The sequence below is a fragment of the Tenrec ecaudatus genome, chromosome 14, assembly GCF_050624435.1.
Source record: "Tenrec ecaudatus isolate mTenEca1 chromosome 14, mTenEca1.hap1, whole genome shotgun sequence".
NCBI classification, from domain to species: Eukaryota; Metazoa; Chordata; class Mammalia; order Afrosoricida; family Tenrecidae; genus Tenrec; species Tenrec ecaudatus.
The window spans coordinates 60,390,374-60,412,615 of record NC_134543.1 but is presented as its reverse complement, the minus strand read 5'-3'; the positions used below and the strand labels follow the sequence as shown (position 1 = coordinate 60,412,615).

At 38.8% G+C, this 22,242-nt stretch overlaps 1 protein-coding gene across 2 annotated transcripts in view; it reads right to left on the bottom strand.

The window, feature by feature from the left end:
* The window catches only part of MIS18BP1 (MIS18 binding protein 1), a 58,880-nt gene that overhangs the window by 32,981 nt on the left and 3,657 nt on the right, over positions 1-22,242 (bottom strand). For both annotated transcript variants that reach the window (XM_075532107.1, XM_075532108.1), the window contains exons 2-4: positions 18,805-19,382; positions 9,607-10,055; positions 1,408-1,481 (exon numbers count right to left, since the gene is read on the bottom strand). In XM_075532107.1, the coding sequence (XP_075388222.1) occupies positions 1,408-1,481; positions 9,607-10,055; positions 18,805-19,339 (1,058 nt within the window). In that variant the 5' untranslated portion in view covers positions 19,340-19,382. The remainder of the gene's footprint in view (positions 1-1,407; positions 1,482-9,606; positions 10,056-18,804; positions 19,383-22,242) is intronic.

The window sequence follows — 22,242 nt, the reverse complement described above, 5'->3', positions numbered from 1 at the left end:
TCTTTACATATTGGTATGTGATCTGCAAGGTCGACTGTTCAAAGTCACTAGCAGCTCTCTGGGAGAATGCCCGAGTTTATCACTCCCCAAAATGCTACAGTCTCAGAAAATCACAGGGCAGTTCTCCCCTATCCTACTGTGTTGCTATGAGTCAATATTGACTCGTTGGCAGTGAGCTGTTTGAGTTGACTTAATCAAATGTTTTTAGCTTCTAGTTTGTGAAATAAAAAAGAGGTAATACAAAATCTACTCTTTATACTTCTGTAAATGAAGTTGAGAATAAACATAAAACAGTGTAAAATATTAAGATGCATTAGATAAATTTTTAACAATTTTCATTCATGATATAAATAATAATAATTTACCTTCTAAGCAACAGCGTAATTAAGAAAGGCACTCTGAAATTTAATTTGGTTAACTGGCCTTAAATTTATACATTAAAAACACACACATTAAAGGAATACATTATATTTTAATATAATATTACTTCTCTCCCATTCTATTATCTGCTTTTCTTACAAAGTTGTATAGCATTTAAAATCACTATTCCAAGGCTTTCAGGTATTAACTAATTTAATTCTGAAAAACACTCACAAAGTAGGCAGCATTATTACCACCAGTGCACACATGAGGAAACCGAGACTGACTACAAGAGTCCACGTGACAAGGCAAAGCCATAAAGCAAGCAGTAAGCAGCAGCAATGGGAACAGAATGAAGGTAATCGACATTCAGGAAATCGGTAGAAAGAGGTAGAAGCAATAAGTACCACAGATTTCATACAGTTAACTGATGCAGGTCCAACTAAGTACCTTGACAGTGAAACTCTGTTATTGTCTTACAATCTATTATTTCCAAAATTTTACCACTAAGAAAGTTATTTTGAAAAACAGGAAGTTGTACTTAATAAAATAGTTAAAGTAGGCAAGACCTGCTTAACCTGATGATACCCTCACTTTAGGGAGATCAGAATGTACCAATGACTAATCAATATGTAACTGTACAGAAAAGTTAAAAACAATTTAATTCATTTTCTGGATCACTAATTTTTATCTGCTGGTTCTAATTTAGATGTGAGAGTTTGTAACTAAGTCCATGTACTAAAAATTAACTGATCACTCAAAACTAAGCAGGTAATATTAGTCTACTCTCTAGTACCTTTTAAAAGAATAAAATACATACAAATTTGAGCTGTCATAATTTTTTAAAAGCTTTAATAGGAAAAAACAAGAAAGCTGGTAATAATCAAGATGGTAAGGACCTGCATTCTCATTTTACCTTTCTGTATTCAGTTAATAGCTTAAATTATAAGGTGTTCACTTTGTTATTTCCAATGCATCTTTTAGGTGCTAATATAAAACAACTCTATTTTAATACAAGTTTTTTTAAAAATTGAATGGCATACTTACATTAATTTTCCTTCTACAATTATAGCAGTGTTATTATTGATTACTTTAATCATCCATTCCTGTAGTTGGATTACCTAATCAAGCATAAAACAAAGCACATATTTCTTGTATTACTTATAAAATAAACATTACCAATTTAGTTTACATAAAAGCATCTCATGCATGTAACCCAAATAATTCTTTAACACCCATCTACACAAGAATCATCTTTTATCTTAAATAACAACAAAGAAAAACTTTTGTATAAAAATGAAAAAAAATTGAAGGAAGAAAATGATCAAAGTGCAAAAATCCAAAAGCAATTACACTTCGACTACTCTTATGACCAAGAAAAAATTATTTTAACTCAACCACTAGAAAAACATTCACTTAAAACCCCAAGCACCCATTGGAACATCAAGTCCTACAAAGACCCAACAACTTGGGGGAGAAAAAGTCAACATTTTTGTTCTTAAAAAGTCAGTGTATTTTTTTTACTTTTTGTACTAGATTTGGAGTTTCATTTCAAATATTTATAAATTCTAAAGGTGATCGTAGTGACCTATCATTAACAATGTTCTATTTCAAAGCCAACATCTAATAGAATTATTTTAGCACATGTAAAAGGAGTGTGAAGGAAGCATTTCTATGAACATCTATGTAAAAAATGTTATTTTACAACATTGTACTGTTTCTCATGAGAAACTACATAAAGATTCATAGGAACTAATTGTATGGCCATTTACAAATAAATTATAAATGTATTTAGAGACAAATTCTCTAGTTTTTTATTGAGTTGGAGAAAGATGCTAAAATGAGACGGTACTCTTGTTATTTGTCCTCAACTAAGTTCATTTAAAGTAATTAAGGTAGGACTTAGGAAGGAAGCAAAAAGTACTATATATTTCTTTTCCCTGCTCCCACATATGGAACTATCTGAGACGGATTAAAGAGTCAGTCAAACAGAGATGATATAACTAAAAGCTAACACTAAGACAATGTTCTGGGCACTTCAGAACCAACTCCTATTATCCTCATAAGAGGCATTTTCCTTTAAAAGATAAAGCCTGGTAAGGTCTAGCGAAATAATTTGTCCATGTCAGGCAGTTAATGATAAAGATGGGTTACACATTTGAAAATTCTAGATCTATAACCCCTTTAGCCATACTGCTTATGTAAAATAAGAATTCATTTTCATTAAGCAAATACGGTATGCACGGAGTTCTCCTTGCCAAGCACTGCCATAAGCTGTAGCGCTTCAGTGAGCGCCCACAGCTGCCCTTCAAGCAAACATTCTAATAGCTTATTCTAGGGGTAGTGGACAGGGCGAGAAGAAGAAATCCAAACAAAGACATAATGTCAAGTAGTGACAATTGCTTATAAAAATCTAATGTGCTAAGACAGCTCAGGGTGCGTTTTTAGATAGGGTAGTGAGGGAAGGTCTCTGAACAGACTACTGAATGAAGGGAAAGATGAGTGAGTAGAGTCTTTTAGGCAGAGGGAACAAGTAGGTAAGATGAAGGCACAGTAGCTTCAAAGGAATAAGCATGAAGGAATGATCTACTTTAAAATTAGAAATCTCCTAGGACTGTATTATATAGAATCCAGGGAAACATGTGAAAGCTTGTCCCTCCATCTGGACCCCAAGCCCCTCTTCAGATTAGTTATTACTGGACAATTTTGAGCAGGAGAGTGTTTTGTCTAATTAGTCTTCTCTATTTTAACTCTAGGTTCTAATGTTCATTGCAATGGCTATACACAACTCACAGACAATATCAATGATTGAAGCGTTAACTAAGGAAGTGACAAGGTTTAGTAAAGTATCTTTTCAGATGGAACAGAAACCTGGCTTCCCAATAGAATCCTAAAATTGACACACAATCCAAGCAATGGCAATCAAGAGGCAGAAATGTTCCAACTACAGCCAAAGCAAACTGATGAAAGCTAAAAGTCACAGCAACAGTTTGTTTTGACACTCGAGGCAGTTTGCTTGTTGAATTTATGGAGAGCCAAATGATGGCAACAAGTGAGTATGTGTGAATTTGAGAAATTTAGCCAAACTTGGGAAAAACATACCCAGGCAAGTTTTACCAAAGGGTCCTTCTCCACCATGGCAATATTCCTGCACATTCTTCTAGTTTTAGCTCATGATCTCTACTTTACTTCACTAAGATCTCATATCCATTGCAGTTGCTACCCAAGAACCTATAGACAGAAATCACGGTTCAAGGGTTTATTAAAGAAGTTAACAGGCTGTAATGCTAGTGAGAAATGTTCAAGACTGTCTGCTAATAAATGCCCAAAGGGGCATATCACTCTGCTGAAAGACTCACTCAACCCAAAGGTATTCAGCTCAAACTCTGTGGGTCAGCAAACTCAGCACTCTGAATTAGGTGCCCAGAAGAGGCACCCTACTCCAGTAAGCCTCTGCCCAAAGGTACTCAGTTCCACTTTCATAGGTCAACAAACCCAGCTCCCCCAATTAAGTGTCCAGAGGCACTCCACTTTACAAATCAGCCTCCTCCACGAAAGTACTCAGCTTTACTTGCTGAGGGGTGGGAAGCTCACCACCCGGTTCCATGCTTTGGTTTCCAGTTGTGCTATTGTTCCTCTGATGTTAACAGCTGTCTTTTGGATCCTGGAGGTTCACTGCACAGGGACCTCAGGTCCAAAGGGTGCTCCCTTCTTGATTCTTGCTGGTAATGAGATCCCTCTTCCTGCTCCTGAGAGGGCTCACTTTATATGCAGGACAACAGCATTTGAGGGAATCTATTCACATTTACTCACAGATGAATCCTATCAGTATCTTCCCCCACCATCTTACCAAACCCATGCAGGAAAAGGTCATTTAGTGGGTGTTAGACTTTGGCTACAAGTCACATTAAATAATTCACTGCCCCTGCAGAGAGTAGCAATTTGTATTTTAAGGAGCGGTAGGGTAGAAAATAAACTACATGAAGGAACTATAAACTATATGGGTGAAACAGATATAGGTAGGGAAGATGGGCAATAATAGAAGCAAAGAGACCATTACTTTTAATAATCCGAGAGATTACTGTACTTGGATGCAATACTTAAACAATGAGAATTGGCCTATGGCCTGTGGAATATTGCCCAAGTACTTGGGGAATAGTATTATTAAGTATAGGTATTAGTACTGATAAGCACCATTAATGTGGGACACAATGAAGGTTTATGGGGAAAGAGGGGATCAAGTTTAGCTTTTATGTTAAATTTGAGATGCCTATTCGACTTCTAGCTTCCTAAACTGAGATAAATTCCAGTCAGAAAAGGTGTGTATCAGGATTGTATCCTTTCCCCATACTTATTAAACCTGTATGCTGAGTAAATAATTCAAGAAACTGGACTACATGAAGAACTCAGCATCAGTATTAGAGGAAGGCTTGTCAACAACCAGCAATATGCACAAGATACAACCTTGCTTGCTGAAAGTGGAATGCTTAAAGCATTTACTCATGACGATCAAAGACAACACCTTTAGTAGGGATTACACAAAGGAATGGATTATACATATAAACGAAACAAAATTCCTCACTAGACCAATTGACAAAACAGTGATAAAACCAGAAAGAATGAAGCTGTCAAAGATTTATTTACTTGGATCCACAAACAACGTTCATGAAATTAATAGTCAAGAAATCAATGTTTTGCACTTAGCAAAGCTGCTACACAAGGCTGCTTTAAAGAGGCAAAGAGCAAAGGTGTACCTGAACCAAGTATTTTCAAGTGCATGAGATGGTTGGACAGTGCATAAGGAAGAACAAAAAATTGATACACTTGAGTTACGATAGTGGAAAATAATAGTAAAAGTACTGTGGACCAGAACAAACACATCTGTTTTGAAGGAAGTACTGCCAGAATGCCGTTTAAAAGGATGGTAAGACTTTGTCTCGCATACTTTGGAAACGTTACCTATCATAAGAGACCAGTCCCTAAAAAAAGATAACATGCTAGGTAAAGCAGATAGCTAGTGAAAAAGAAGTGGAGTCTCTACAAAATAGATTCATACATTGGCTGCAACAATGAACTTAAATACACCAATTGTGAGGGTGGTGCAGGAATGGCACTGTTTCGCTCTGTTGTACTTGGGGGTACTAGGAGTCAGAGAACACTTGAAAGTAATAATCTGACCCGGGAGATACTGTCTTGCCATCCTTGCCTCTAAGGAGCACTCTGGCAGTACTTCTTCCAACACAGATCAATTCGTCCTTTCAGCACTCCACAGTACATTCAACACTCTTCTCCAGCACCACAATTCAAATGCATCCATTCTTCCACGGTCCTTCCTCCTTATTCAATGTCCAACTTTCACATGTACATGATGCAATGGGGAATGCCATGGCTTAGGCCAGGTGCTCATAAGTAACATTCCTGCTTTCAATACTCTAGGGTCTGTGCAGCACGTTGCCTATTGCACTGTGTCCTTTGATCCCTTGACCGCTGCTTCCATCAGCATTGATTGTGGATCCAAGTAAGACAAAACCCTCGACAACTTCAACCTTTTCTCCATTTCTCATGATGTTAAACTGGTTCTTACATTAAGCTGTAATCCATCCTGAAGCCCACAATCTTTGATCTTTATTAGCAAGTGCCTCAATTCCTCATCTTCAGCAAGCAAAGTTGTGCCATCTGAATACTGGTTAATAAGCCTTCCTCCAATCCTGATGCCACACTCTTCTTCATATAATCCAGCTTGATGATTTGTGCAGCATATAGACTGAATCAGTCTGATAAGAGGACACAATCCCGATGTACACCTATCTTGACTTTAAACCATGAAGTATTCCTTTATTCTCTTCCTACAACTGCCTCTCGGTCCATGCACAAGTTCCAAGTGAGCACAATGAAGTGTTCCAGGACTACCCTTTCTTCTTAAGGTTACCTATATGGTCCACACAGCCAAATGCCTTTCAGTCAACGAAATACCTGTAAACATCTTTCTAGTAGTCTCTGCTTTGAACCAAGATCCATCTGACATTGGCAATGATATTTGTTGCTTTATATCCTCTTCTGAATCTAGCCTGAACCTCTTACAGTTCCTGTCAATGTACTGCTGCAACTGTTTTTGGATGATATTAAGCAAAACTTTACTTTTGTGTAGTATCAATGATATTGTCCTACAGTTTGAGCATTCTGTTGGGCACCTTTCTTTGAAATGGGCACAAATATGGATCTCTTCCAGTCAGTTGGCCAGGTAGTTGTCTTCCAAATGTATGGCATATACAAATGAGTTCTTCCAGTGCTTCTACAATAGGTATCCCATCAATTCTTGAAGCCTCATTTTAGGCTAATAGATTCAGTGCTGCTTGAACTTCCTTCAGCACCATTGGTTCTTGCCATATGCTACCTTCTGAAATGGTGGACTATCAACTAGTTCTTTTTGATAAAGTGGCTGTGCTGAAATGGTGTACTATTGATTAGTTCTTTTTGATAAAGTGACTGTGTACTCGTTCCATCTTTTCTTGATGTTTCGTTCATCACTAAATATTTTGCCTATAGAATCTTTCAAAATTGCAATTTGAGGCTTGAATTTTCTCTTTAAGTTCTTTCAGTTTCAGACATGCTGAGTGTGTTCTTCCTTTTTGGTTCTGTAATTCTAGGTCCTTGCACATACTGTTCTACTTGACTATCTTCTCTTGAGCTGCGTTGTGAAACTTTCTATTCAGGTTCTTGACTTCATCCTTTCTCTTTCATTTGCTTTAGCTTCGCTATGATGAATAGCCAGTTTTAGTCTCTTCTGACACCCATTTTGATCTTTTCTTTAATTCCTTTTTAATGGCCTTTTTGCTTACTTCTTGCATGAGTCTTAATGTCCTCCCAAAGTTCATCTGTCATTAGTGTACAATGCATCAAGTCTGTTCTTGAAATTCAGGTGGGGCAGAGTCAGGGTCATATTTTGGCTCCTCTGGACTTGTTTTAATATCCTTCAGCTTTATCCAGAACTTACATATAAGGAATTGATGGTCTGTTTCACAGTTAGCAACTGATCTGGTTTCAGCTGCTGATATTGATCTACTCCATCATGTCTTCCCACAGATGTAATCAATTTGATTTCTGTGTATTCCATCTGGGAAAGTCCATGTGTATAATAACCTTTTGTGTTATTAAAAATATTTGCTATGAACGAGTCATTGCTTTTCAAAATTCTCTCACGCATCTAGTTTCATTTCTATCACCAAGTCCATATTTTCCAATTACTGTCCCTTTCTGTTTCTAACTTTTGCATTCCAATCAGCAATAACTATCAATGCATCTGGATTGCATGTTTAATCACTTTCCAATTGAAGTTGTTGGTAGAATTCTTCAATTTCTTCATAATTAGTTTGTGATTGGTGCATAAATTTGAATAATAGTTGTATTGACTGGGTTTTTCCTTGAAGGCAGATAGATATAATACAATCACATACAACATTGTACTTCATGATGGATTTAGCAAGATCCTTTATGACAATGAATGCGGCCATTCCTCGATTGTGTTACCCCCAGCATAGTAAATCATATAATTTTCTGATTCAATATGGCCAATACCAGTCCATTTCAGCTCACTAATGCCTAGAATATTGATATCAATGCATTCCATTTCATTTTTGACCACTTCCAATTTTCCTAACACCATACATCAGACATTCCAAGTTCCAATCATTAGAAGAAATACTTTGACTATCCCTCTTTGGTAAATTAACCTAAAACCTGGGTAGCATAAATTATACCAGGAAAATACTTAAATCTTCAGAAGCTGTAATTACTTTCTATTTCTGCTTTGGATGGTGAACTGAAATTTCCTAATATGCCTCTTCTATCCATGTCTCTGTTATTCTCACCAAATGATTGGGTGGAACTATACAAACAGGGTATATGAAACACTAAAGTGTAGGAGTTGGTTAGTTTTGATTGTTATTCCCCTGGCTATAAGGAAGCTATCTCAGAAGCAAGAATAGAGAATTCTTGAAACCATTTAGGAAGAATAGTCACTATAGTAGAAAACGGTCAAGGTTCTTCCTGCCTGAAACGACAGAGGTAGTAGAAGCCATGCCACATCAAGACCAGAGGACAAGGCAAGGAGACCATGAGACAGAGCAGAGCCAAGACAGAGAAGTGGGTGGGCTTCCCGGTTCAAGAAGGCACAGAGGCCAAGGAAACACATAGATGAAGAATAGACAGACTTGGCTGCTGAGAAGTGTTGCTGTAACCTTAATGTTTAATGATCCTGGCCTATGATAAACTATTGACTTCCCTAATTAAAAAATAAAAGCTCACTACCATCGAGTCAATTCTGATGCGGAGACTCTATAACAGGGTAAAGCCGCCACTGTGTGTTTCTGAGACGGCAACTCTTTACATGAGTGGAATGCCCTGTCTATCTCCTCCAGAACTGGCTGGTGGTTTCAAACTACTTCGATTAGAAGCCTAACTCTTAAAGTGTGTGACACCAGGGCCCCTGACTTCCCTACATAAAGCTCCTTAATTGTGAGTATAGCTGTAAGCTCTATGTGGTCATTACACCTAATTACTGAATCCAGCAGAGGAGTAGTGCTGTGGGAAGAACAGTTGGTGTCACAATAGGGTACATGTAGGATGGATGGGGGAGGTATGTCTGATCTCTGCCCTGTGCAGGTGGTCTTAGGTTGGTGTGCAGTTCGAGTCTCCTCCTTTGTGTAGCCCAAGGAAGTCAGTAATGGCTTTGGTACTGTTTTCTCATTCTCTTAATCCACCTCTCTGGCACTGAGTAGATTCCACCTCACTGTGACACTGTATAGGATTTCCAAGGCTGTAAATCTTTACAGGAGCAGACAGCCTCATCTTTCTCGCTTAGAACAGCTGGTGGGTTTGAAATATCCACCTTGTGGTTAGCAGTGCAACATTTACCCAAAACCACCACAAAAATCCCTTTATTAACATATCCCAAGAATCAGAGGAAAAAAAAAATAAAGGTAATTAAGAGCAAGAAGGGAGCCAGTGTTTATATTCAAAGTATATGAATTATTTAAATCTATACATCAATATAAGACTCAATACCCAGGTCTTAGTTTCAACCAGGACTCTTTTCACTCTAAGTGTTGATTTCAGAGGCCATCCTACCTCTACATTAAATCATTATAAAAATGACAATGAAGCAACTGTTAGAAATACGGAAAAAGCTCAAGCTCTTTAAAACCAGGGGTAAAAGTAGAAATATATCTGCCTTAAATATTTCCTTACCTTATATTTTTTAACTCCATTTGAAATAATTTGAAATATACCTGGAGAAGGGTTCTTCTTTCTTTCAGATCTTCGAGGTATTGTTATATTATGTGTTGGAGTTGCAAGCACAATTTTACACGTATTGTTCAAAGAAGATGCAAGAGCTGTTTCTTTGGATGTAGTGTTTTTATTTCTTTCCTTAGTTTCTTCTTCTGAAGTTCCTTTTGGTGTCACCACGCTCTTTGAAACTTTTAATTGAGTGTTATTAGTAGCAGGAACACAGTTACTACCGAGAGTCGCAAAAGTAGTATTTTGGGATTTTTCATTGGCAGAATCAATGCTTTTTAAAATATAAGTGTCCTTTGAGGACTTTGTGGTTGTGGCTGTATTTTCTAGTGAGTGAGTACTACCTAATGAGACTCCTGCAGCTGAGATATGTTCATGCTTTCGCTTCAGAATTACAAGCTCTGCAAAAAAAAACAACAAACAAAACCACAAAATAAAAATTAAAGAAGGGCCACATTAAATTTAAAAAGAGACATAAGAAAAGCAATTGAAAATCGTGTATATTAAAAAGAAGTCTTCAGGTTAGGAATGTTCTACCCTCCTGTGTACTCTTTCTCTGATTGCTCTTGGCTTTTAAGATCCACAGTCAATGTTTATTCCCCAAATGAAAACAACGAGTCCACTGAGGGGAGAGTATTGTATACATGTCCACAGGGAAAGAGGGATCAGACTTCAACCCAGTGCTCCAAGATGTGAATACAACATGCCGGTGTGGAGTAGGGAACCAGTGGAGAGGTCTGGGGGGCCGGCCCCAATCTGAACTACTAAGGGGACACCAACTACTAAGGCCTCAATCTCAACTACTGGGGGGATGAATTTATTTCAAAGGCTGGCATTGAATCTGCAGCTCCGGGAGTGGGACATATCTGATCAGAGCACATGGGAGCAGATAAAGTGGGAGGAGGAGAGAGTAGAGCACATCCTGGTCCACCAGGTCTTGAGGACGATGACCCGAATTAGAGCGGCCTGTCCACAGAGAGGACCACATGGCCAGCCCCACTATGAAACATGACACCCTTGCTTACCCATAGCCCTACAGGGGGGACAGCACTGAAGACTCAGTGTGGGAATTGCACCTGATCTGATCCTGCCACACCGAGACAAAGCAGTGTGTGGGGGTGGGGGTGTTACAACAGAACAGCAAAGGAATGGAGCAGTGAGGTCCCCAGGGAATGCTGAAGGTAGATTTTGGGGCCAGAGCATGGTGCCCCAACAGACTGGACTGGAAAACACTCCTAAAGGCCAATGGGCAATCCTTGAACTAACTACAAGCCTTTCTTCTTGCTGTGTTTTTTTTGTCATGGGTATGTTGTTACTGTTGCTGTTTTGTTGTATATTGTTGCTTGATTTTGCTCTGTCTTTTTTTGGGTGCATGTTATTATCTCCGCAGGTCTGTCTAAATAAGAAAGGCTGGATGAACAGTCTGGAGGAGAAAACAATGGGACCAACATTTCCGGAGGGCCATGGGAGAGGTGGAGGTGAGGGGAAAGGAAATGGTGTTAACAAACCCAGGGAACAAGTGATCTAAATCGGTGGTGAGAGTATGGGAGGCCTGGTAGGGTATAATCAAGGGTGATGTAACCAAGAGGGATTGGTGAAATCCTGGTGGGACTGAGCATGATAGTGGAACAGGAGGAAAGTCAAGGGAAATAGAAGAGGAAAGAGCTGGGAGGCAAAGGGAATTTATAAAGGTCTAGATAAAGACATGTACACATGCAAATATATCTATATATGATGGGGAAATAGATCTATGTGCATATATTTATAGGTTTAGTATTAAGGTAGCAGAAGGACATTGGGCCTCCACTCAAGTACTCCCTCAATGCAAGAATACTTTCTTCTATTAAATTGGCATTCTATGATGCTCACCTTCCTGACACAACTGCTGAAGACAAGTGGGTGAATAAGCAAATGTGGTGAAGAAAGCTGATGACGCCCAGCTATCAAAAGATATAACGTCTGGGGTCTTGAAGGCAGGAAGGTAAACAAGTGGCCATCTAGCTCAGAAGCAACAAAGCCCACACGGAAGAAGCACACCAGCTGGTGCGATCACGAGGTGTCAAAGGGATCAGGTATCAGGCCTCATCGGAACAAAAAATCTTATCATAGTGAATGAGGGTGGGATGTGTGGAGTAGAGACCTAAAGTCACTGGATATCCCCTTACAAAAGTTTCTCGGGGAGGAGACGAGCTAGTCAGGGTACGATGTAGCAACAACGAAAAAATACAACTTTCCTCTAGTTCCTAAATGCTTCCACCCCCACGCCCCAATATCATGATCCCAGTTCTACCTTGCAAGTCTGGCTAGACCAGAGGATGTTCACTGGTACAGATAGGAACAGGAAACACAGGGAATCCAGGGCGGATGATCCCTTCAGGACCAGTGGTGTGAGGGGTGATACTGGTAGAGTAGAGGGAGGGTGGGTTGGAAAGGGGGAACCGATTACAAGGATCTACATGTGACCTCCTCCCTGGAGGACGGACAACAGAAAAGTGGGTGAAGGGAGACGTCCGATAGGTCAAGATATGACAAAATAATAATTTATAAATTATCAAGGGTTCATGAGGAAGGGGGGAGCTGGGAGGGGAAAAAAAGAGGACCTGATGCTAAGGGCTTAAGTGGAGAGCAAAGGTTTTGAGAATAATGAGGGCAATGAATGTACAAAAGCGCTTTACACAATTGATGGATTACGTTAAAAGTTGTATGAACCCCTAATGAAACAATTAAAAAAAAGTTTATTTCGCCAGACAGAAAAATTATCTAGAATGGAGAACAATACATTTGAGTTACAAAATTCACACAACAAAAAGCACTTTCTAGAATTACCGAGGTAAAGGGACGAGCGCCCGTTATCGTTATCTCGCGGGTGATTGCCATTTCTCTGCTGTTCATTCAAAGCCCTGCTGAGACTGCAAGGCTTTGCATGTTTGTTTACTCACATCTAACCAATCAGAGCCGTGTTGACGAAAAGCAAGTGAGGGAGTGGCAGAAAATGAAGGCTGACTTGCAACAGATTCCAAAAGCTGAAAAAGCTCATCGTGGTTTAACGTTTTTTTATGGGGCTTTAGAGAGTGAATTGCATAAATGGGTTATGTAGTGTCATCAAAATGGTTACTGCGTAGCACGCATTGCTAAGGATGACAAATATAAAGCGCCAGGTATTGAAAAATTTGCTGCGTCAGCAGGATGGTGTACCCGCTTCATGAATAGGTTTGGCCTACTATGCTTGAGACAAAGAACAAAGATTTCCCAGAAATTGCCTGCTATAGTTTATTGTGCCAGCCTGGCCGATAAACACAAGTAAGATTAACTGAAGGGCAGAGGGATAAATGGCTCGGTGTGCTTCACCTTGGTTGTTCTGTGCCTCAGTTTAAAGGGATACACTACCTGTGGGATGCCTAGCCTGTGGACTGTGTCGCTGTAAGTTGAGGTCCCTTTAAACCCACACGATTGGAATGTTCATCTCTGGAGCTGGGGACCGACAGTTGATGACAGTTTGGGACCTGCCTTGCTGTTTGCTGCCTGGGTATATATAGCCCAGCTCTATCTACAGAAGGGGACTGGCAACTGGCAGCTCTCAAGCCTTGAAGGACTGCTAGTGTCTGACTGCTTTATAATTTAACTGTTAACTTCTTGTATTATCTATCTGTATATAATTTAACGGTTTATTTCTTGAATTATACATCTATCTTTATAAATATATTTATATATAATTACTAGCAATCTGGTTTGTCTCTCTAGAGAACCCTGTCCAATACATTGTCAATCCAGTCATTTATTATAAAACAAAGAAGGATTTATAATTATGACCTGGCAGATATTGGGAAATATGGTTGAAACTGCCATGACTTTTGATCTTCCAAGCAATAGAACTGTGGCAAGTTTAGGAGAAAAAAATCATTTTTCTCAAAACCACAGGAAATAAAAAACAAACAAACCACTTTACAGTTGTTCTATCGTGTTTGGCTAATGGAACTAAGCTGCGTCCTGTCATTCTTTTTAAAAGAAAGACCTTGCCTAAAAAGATCAATTTCCCACCAAGAATTACTGTGTGTGCACATGTTAAAAGCTGGATGGATGAAGACGGAACAAAAAAATGGCTAGAAGAAATTTGGAACCGATGACCAGCAGCAACCTTAAAGAAAAAGCCATCGTTACTTTGGGATATATTCAGAGACCACATATCGGATGACAAAAAAACTGGCAAAATCTAGTAAAGTTACTTTAGCCATTATTCCAGGTGGGCTTACATCTGTACTGCAGCCTCTGGATGTATCTTTGAATAAGCCTTTTAAAGACCGTGTGCGAAGAATGTGGCATGAATGGATGTCATCTGGTCAAGCCTGACTAACAAAAGGAGGAAATCTCATGAAGCCTGACATAGAGTTAGTTAATAGCAAAGTGGGTTCGAGATGGCATGGGAAGACATTCCAGAAGACATGGTGCGACGTGCCTTCCAGAAATGTAGTATTAATAATACTATGGATTACTATGACTGCGCTTTATATGAAAATGACAGCAGTGATGGTGATGATGGCGATCTCAGTGAGGACAGTGTCTGCATTGGGATACAGATAATGATGATGAGGAATCCAGTTTTGAAGGATTTTAACTCTTTATATTTTAGCTTGGTTGCTGATTGAGTTCAGGGAATAGTACTCTTAAGGTATCATTGTTGATACCTTATGGTTTTTGTTGAACCTATTTTCCACTTACTGTGCTGGTTTACTAATGTTAAATGACTTGTCCTTTTATTTATGTTTTTACCCCACTGATGTCTCAATTTTTAGTAATTTTATTTTCATTTGCGTTGATTATTGAAACACCAATAGCTTCTGCATTTTCCACCCTAGGCTTATACTTGAGTGAATCAGTTTTTCTGGTTTGCCAGGTAATAATTAGGTACCTCGACTTATACTCGGGTCAGCTTATATTCGATTATATACGGTGGGCAAGGATCATTTTTTAAAAACCTGATTATTGAATCTTGTTTGACTGGCAGGAAAATATTCTTTGATGAGTCTAGGAAAACTCCTTGGGTTGGTTCTGAAATTTTATTTAAAGAAATTGAGTTGTATTAGTTACTGAAATTTTTTAAAATGTATTTTAGAACCTTGGAACTGATATACTTAGGTTTAGTAATAATCAGACCAACATAGTATACCTTTCAAAACATATAGCATGTAGATACTTTTCCCTTTTACTATCCTCTTATGCCTTCATCCCACCATATATACCTATTATTCTGGGGAAGAACTTTGTTTTAAAACTTTTTCATGCTACAACTTGCCAGCTCTAGGCTAAAGTCTACTACTAAACTTGGAAGCCTGGCAACATAAAATATAACTCTGGTGCATCCAAAAATCAGAAAAGGATCTCTGAACACATGAAATGGCTTTTATGGGACCATTTCCTCCTTTAAAAATTCTGCTTCTGGTTAATAGAAGCTCCAAAGCACGAGTAACTGTGCAGTTGTAAATTATACTTTGTGTGTTAGGCAGGGTTCTCTAGAGAAACCAAACCAGGACACTTATGATCATTGTGGCAGTTATATAATTTCATGTCAACTTGGTAAGAATGAAGGGGTGGAATCCAGCTTGTCAATTAGGTCACAGCTTGGTGATCCCTCTTTGTGGTTGTGGTCTTCTCATAAGGATTCTGGGACTTCCTCTCGATGCTGCCATCAGAGGTGGGCCTCTCTCTCTCAGCTTCATATTCCTGTTGACAAGCCACATAGAGCCACACTGATGGCTGCCAGAGCCCTGGAGATGCTTCCACTGCCATTGGACCCACAGGACTTTCCATCCACTGGCCTGTGATCTTCCTGGATTCAGCATCATTGTATGTGCTGGGTGAGTCTGAAGATTTATGGGCTAATATAGAATTTATGGACTTGATCTAGACTGGACTGGGATGTTTTATTGATACATAATTACTTCTTGATATAAAGTTCTCTCTTCCATATATATGAGTGTCTCTGGATTTGTTTCTCTAGTCAACCTGGACTAAGGCACTTTAAAAATAAAAAGTTCAGAATGAATCGTGTACTCAACTGTAACATACCTGTCTGGTCGGACCTTGAATCTCCCCCACCCGTGGGGGGCTGACCAGAGCTGGCTGAAACAACTAGCAGCGAGTGACCTTGAATCTCCCACACACACCTGGGGAGCTGACTAACGTAAAGTAGCTTTGCAATTTTTTTTCTTTCTTTTACTCATGGCCCTTTTGGCTCGGTGCCCGCTTAGCTCTCGACCTGCCACTCTGCACCTGGCAAGGTCCACTTGGCTCAGTGTCCACTTTATTATCGCCCACCACTCTGCACCCGGCACAAATATACCCAGAACCAGGAAGACACCTTACATTCCAGAAAGCTGGACATACCTGTCTCCCAATCCCTGACTACTTTACCTTATATGGACTCAAGACAGCTCAGTCAGAGGAGCCCTGGTCATATAAGCACCACCCCTGTAGCCTGGAGAGCGACTCCCCCAGCCCAGACACTGTGGACTGTGGGACTTGCCCATGCTGGGTTTTTCTCCCCAATAAAGCCTGTTTGCTCTAATTTGACTGATTTGGTCTCTGGCGCCTCTCGACTACCTTACATGACCCCTCTGATATTTCTTTAGCAGGCCTTCAAAGGCACAAATGTGGTAGGCTTAGCAAATAGATGAGGGATGGGGAAACATTTTTCTGCCAAGGGCCATTTGAATATTTATAAAATCACTTGCGGGCCATACAAAATTAGTCTGCTATGTTTGGACAAACATTTAATGAACTGAGCCCTAAAATGATAGCTGGAACAGTTTCTCTTTGGCGAGGAGTGTGATTTTAACAGGAATTTGATGATTTCTTTGGTGTTATAAGGCCCCACGGATCAGATGTCCCTCACCCCTGAACTAGACAAATATGGACTAATAGTGTTCATTACATTTATTTTGCTTTATAGCCTAGGTCTTTATGATTTTGGTTTTGTTTTTTAATATAGAAATGGGTTTCTTTCACCAAAAAAGGTGGGGGTGGGTGGGGGGGTGCTGGAAGAATAAACTTACAAGGCGCACCAGGGAAGGATTTTTTTTTTTTTATTTCAAATCAGCCATCAGGTTGATTCTGAGTCATAATGACCTTACGTCGGGTTTCTGGGACTGCATGTCTTTATGGGAGCAGATAGCCTCATCTTTCTCCCAGAGGAGCTGGTGGCTTTGAACCACCAATCATGTGGTTAGCCCAACACCTAATGGTTATGCTTTCTTTAAGTAGGGTGCTTTGGCTTATGAATTCGAACAGACTATTATATTGATGTGTCATAAAAAAAGTGGTAAGGCCACGGTTCCATTAGACAGTTCAGTTAATGGGCCTAAGAATGTGTTTAGTCTTTTGTTCAATCTACCAATTCAGTGAGTAGTGGATGGGGTCTTACGAGCAATCATTCAAGACTGGACACTGGTCTCTATCTGCTTGGAGCAACAGATGAAGGAGAGTCAGGATAGAAGGAAAATATGGAATTGTGACTAATTATGTCCATAAGTAACTACTATCTTTTTTCATGAGACTAGAACTAGATGGTACCTAGTTATCATTAATGAATTTTTAGACAAAAAATTCTATAGCAGAACCTTGATTAAAAGGGGATACCACAGAATAGGATTCAAATTTTCATTTACTTCAAGATTTCTGTGGCCACAGAAGCGAGATAAACCCTGAAACTACTGCCCTGAGATAAGCTTTAATTTGTAAACCAAAATATTCCCTCAAATCTTAAAAACACAGTTTAACTAGTAAAGAATTTCTGCTTTGAGCAATGTGCTCTTTCAAAATCTATGTATATGAGATGATTTGTCAGTAGCAACTTGAAAACTTAGATAAGGAAACTTAGCGGGCAGTGGGTTTGTGTTAACAGAGGATGAACAGCCCAGAAGAGGAGAATGAGGATGACTGTACAACTCAAAGAATGCGATCAATGCGCATGACTGTATACATGGAAGTGGAATTGGGGGTGTTTTGCAGTCTATATTCTCGATAATGGAAACAAAATAAATAAATCAGTGTTCTATATTCCCCTTTTTGGCAAAACTTCTCAAAAAGAGTTATGTTCACCATTGTCACTATTTCTCCTCAAACTCTCTCAAATCAAGCTTTTGCTCCTACCACTTCCCCATAACTGGGATCATAAAAGCAATGATCCAATTGTCTTCATTTTGACTGAGGAGCAGCATTAAATGCAGCTCTTCACACCCTCCTCCTTAAAACATGTTGTTCTCTTTGCTCCCCAAATCTCTCTCCAGATTTCTTCCTTTAGCTTTTCAGTGACTTTCACTAGTCCAACTCTACAGTGATGCTAATGAATGCCAAATGGATTTTCTCGTGCTTGGATCTTTTTCCTAAACTCGAACTATTTTTTCAACAGTCTACCTGACCCCCGTACTGTGACTTTTATATCTGTATTGTTAAAATATATACAGAATTCAACCAGTTCTTACCTTTATTTCTACAACATGGACCAAGACAACATAATCTCTCATCTGGATTACTACAAAATCTCTTTATTTCAAACCAACAGCCAGAGTGGCTATTTTAAAAACATAAGCCATATTGAATCATCGCTCTGCTCAGAACACTCCAATGGCTCCTTATTTCACTCAGAGTATAGGCCCAAACTCTTGCATTCAATCTCTGTCTCTCATCTACTCCCTCCTTCCCACTTCTGTCTGTTCACTCCATGGCACATAACTAGAACTTGAATTTGTCAGATATTATCCTATCATAAATTAATGGTATTAATTGTTCATCTGGATTATCCTTTGCCATTCTCCAAAATGTCTACAACGATCATCATCTTCATTTTTAAAATGAATTTTTAAATTCACATGCCACCTTCAATTGAAACTTATTTTGACCATCTCATTAAATATTGCATGCTCCCACCCCCATCACATCATCGTCCTTATGTTTTTATTTCTGAAACACTTCTCTCCTTTTGAACTGTACCTTAAAAATGACTTTTCTTATGTTAATGCTCTGTTTCCCCACCACATACATATGAGTTAGCTGCACCAGGGCAGGATTTTTTCCTATTTTGTTCATTGTCTATCCCACATACCTACAACAGTGTCTGAAACATAAAACTTCCCAGTCAACGCATAAGAAACTCACCTCTTGGTGAGATGTTATCAGATTGGAATGGTCTGTGCCCTTCCTTTTCCTCACAGAGGTAGGTTTGCTGAAATAGTCTCTTCTTTTTTCTGCTTGCGGTTAAGTTTGTATAATTTTCACTTTGGGGTTGTTCCAATAAACTGTTTCTTGATGCTTGTTCTTGTTCATCATGCTGTATTTTTTCTTTCATTCTTTGAAATATTTTTCTTGGTGACGCATAGTTTGCACTATTTTGTATGTTCTCATTACTGGGCTTTATAGCACTGATATCAAAAGAACGGTTGGAGGTACTAGCTTCTCTTAGCACAGTAGACTGAAGTACTTTTTTATCATTCAAAGTTTTGATTTCTAGGCACTGATTCTTCATATGATCATTAAGCTCCAAAGATTTCTTATATTTCACCAAATCTTTTATAGGAGTAAGTGTGCCCGGAGGAATGTTGTCAAAGAAGATGGCCTGTATGGGCATATTTCTCCTTTCAGAGGTCTCTGAGGACAAATAAATTCCTGGATGTTTCAAAGGTGTTGTAATCATCTTGATCAAACAGTAGAAACCAAGTTCTTCTAACACAAAAATCCTGCAAGCACAGTTTTGAAAAGAGAAATTAAGTAAGGGCCTAGAAGTACCTATAATTGAACGTAAAACCATCTTTTACCATGCTTTTGTACAAAAGTTTAATTTAATTTCTAAAAAATTATACTAATTCAAAAAGGTATACATAACATATCAAAATGAGATGTTACTTTTTGTTTCATTTTTAATGTTGATTTTCAACAAATGAGCAGTTTGGTAATTAGATTTACTTCATAAAAAATGTTACACTCACCAAATCATTTATTTAAGCTCTAAGAATTTAATTTTATATATATCTGGTTTTGTAATTTACCTAAATCTTAAATCCTAAAGATTCCAATTTAATATCTGTATCAAGAAACATTAAACAACATCTGCATGCCCTAGTTTACATTTTAGAAGTTTTACGTATATGGAACTTAAACGTTAAGGCAGCAGGTACAATGTTATATCCTAACAAAGGCCAAAAATGCCCAATCCTGATTTTGTGATACTCTAGAATATTTTAATTACTGCAGGTTTTTTCTTTTTGCAAAAGCTTTATATTAAAAGTAAACTATATTCATTCTAATTTTTAAACATATAATGATATTTGGAATTTTTAAAGGAAATCTTATACTTGAACATGCATGATCTTATATTTGTTTCTATACTTGATCTTAGCCCCACATTTTTTTCTGCATAAATGTATCCTTTATTTTCCACACCTACAAATTAAGTTATGGTCAGAATTTGGTAAATGTCTTAGCTAGCCTGTGATGTCATAACAGGAATATCAAGTGGGCAGCTTCTAACAATAAAAAATCCTCAAGGAAGGAAACTGCCTATCTTTGTCCCCAGAGAGTGGCGGGGTGAGTAGCCCACACTTAACGGCACTACACCACCAGAGTTCCTTTCCAGAAAAGAACAAGCTACGCAAAAAGGCAGAGAGGGGCTAGACACATCCTCAGCCCTATGAAAATCACCCAGGAGAAAAAACTCAGAGACTAGAACTTTCCTTAAGAGCCAAAAGAGAGACAAAGCCTCCTCCCCAAAGCCAGCCACTGGAATTTGGACTTTTCTAGTCTCCTAAGTTTCTGTCTGTTAGAGCCACACACTTGTGGTTGTTCTTTTAGAGCACCCTTGTATAACCAAGACAACTGTTTAGATTTACACAACTCCTATTGTTGTATACAATTGTCCTAATCATTTTAGGAGATAACCCTGTGGTGTATGTAGTGAATTACACACTGGGTTGCTAACCACAGGTCGGTAGTTTGAAACCACCAGATGCTCTAAGAGAGCAAGATGATACTTTTTAGTCCCATAAAGCAGAGGTTCTCAACCTGGGGGCTGCGACCCCTTTGGGGAGGGAGGGGGTCAAATGACCCTTTCACAGGGGTGGCCCAATTCATAACAGTAGCAAAATTACAGTTATGAAGTAGCAACGATAATAATTTTATGGTTGGGAGAGTTGGGTCACCACAACATGAGGAACTATATTAAAGGGTCGCGGCCTCAGGAAGGTTGAGAACCACTGCCAGAAAAATTTAGTCTCAGAAACACACAGGGACAAGTTTACTCTGTCCTACAGAATTGCTGGAGACCTGGTGGCATAGCGGTTACGCAATGGGCTGCTTACTGCAAGGTCAGCAGTTCAAACCCACCATCCACTCTTAGTGAGAAAAATGGAGCTTTTTACTCCTATAAAGAGCACCAATTTGGGAAATCCACAGGGGCAGTTCTGTACTGTCCTTTAGGGTCATCATGAATTGGAATTGGCTTGATGGCAGGAAGTTATTTTGAGCTTGTTATTTTCATAGTCATTTTGAATTGGAATGGACCCAGTAACAATGAATTTACATTTGAATCATTTTGTTGTTGTTAGGTGCCTTTGAGTCTGTTCCAACTCATAGCTACCTGCATACAACAGAAGGAAATTCCACCTGGTCTTACGCCATTCTCACAATTGTTTTTATGTTTGAGTCCATTGTTGCTACTACTGTGTCAATCCATCTTGTTGAAGGCTTCCTCTTACAAATCATCTAAACAGAAAAACCTTGTCACAGAAAACAGAAAGGCTTGGTAGCACAGTGATTATGAGATGGGCTACTAACTCACAAGGTCAGCAACTAGAACCTACCAGCTACTTCTCAGGAAAAAAAGATGAAGCTTCCTACCCCACAGAGCAGTGGAGCTCAACCTTCCTAACGCTGCGACCCTTTCATACAGTTCCTCGTGTGGTGGTGACCACCCCCGACCATAAAATTATTTTCGTTGCTACTTCATAAATGTAATTTTGCTACTGTTATGAATTGGCGACCTCTTTGAAAGGGTCGTTCGACCCCCAAAGGGGCTGCTACCCACAGGTTGAGAACCGCTGCCATAGTCTCAAAAATCCACAGGGCAAGTTCTACCCTGTTCTTTTGGGTCACTGTGAGTTAAATCAACTTGATGGCAGTGCGTTTGGTTTGAGGTTTGGGACCACAGAGAATACTAATGCAATCAGACCAAAAGACATCAAGTTTCTACATCTAAAATAACTTCTGTGAGATATAAATTAAAAATTCATATACAAATTTCTATTTTAGCCAGAAAAGTACACTCTTAAGTAAAAGTGAAAAAGAAAGAAAATAGTCTCAATAGTACGAGCTGACAAAGTTATCTTGGGAGTCTGGACCTAAACACAAAAACTTCTGTAATTTTCCCATGGAATATTTATTCCATAAATAAATATTAACATATACTCATGTGCTAGGTGCCAGGAATAACATGCCAGGAGTTGTAAACTAATAGTTTTGTATAAATTTAAATTACACCACTAAACTGTATAATCTCTCAAAAAAATTAATAAACTAAACAATTACAGGGGAAAATAGCAGTCT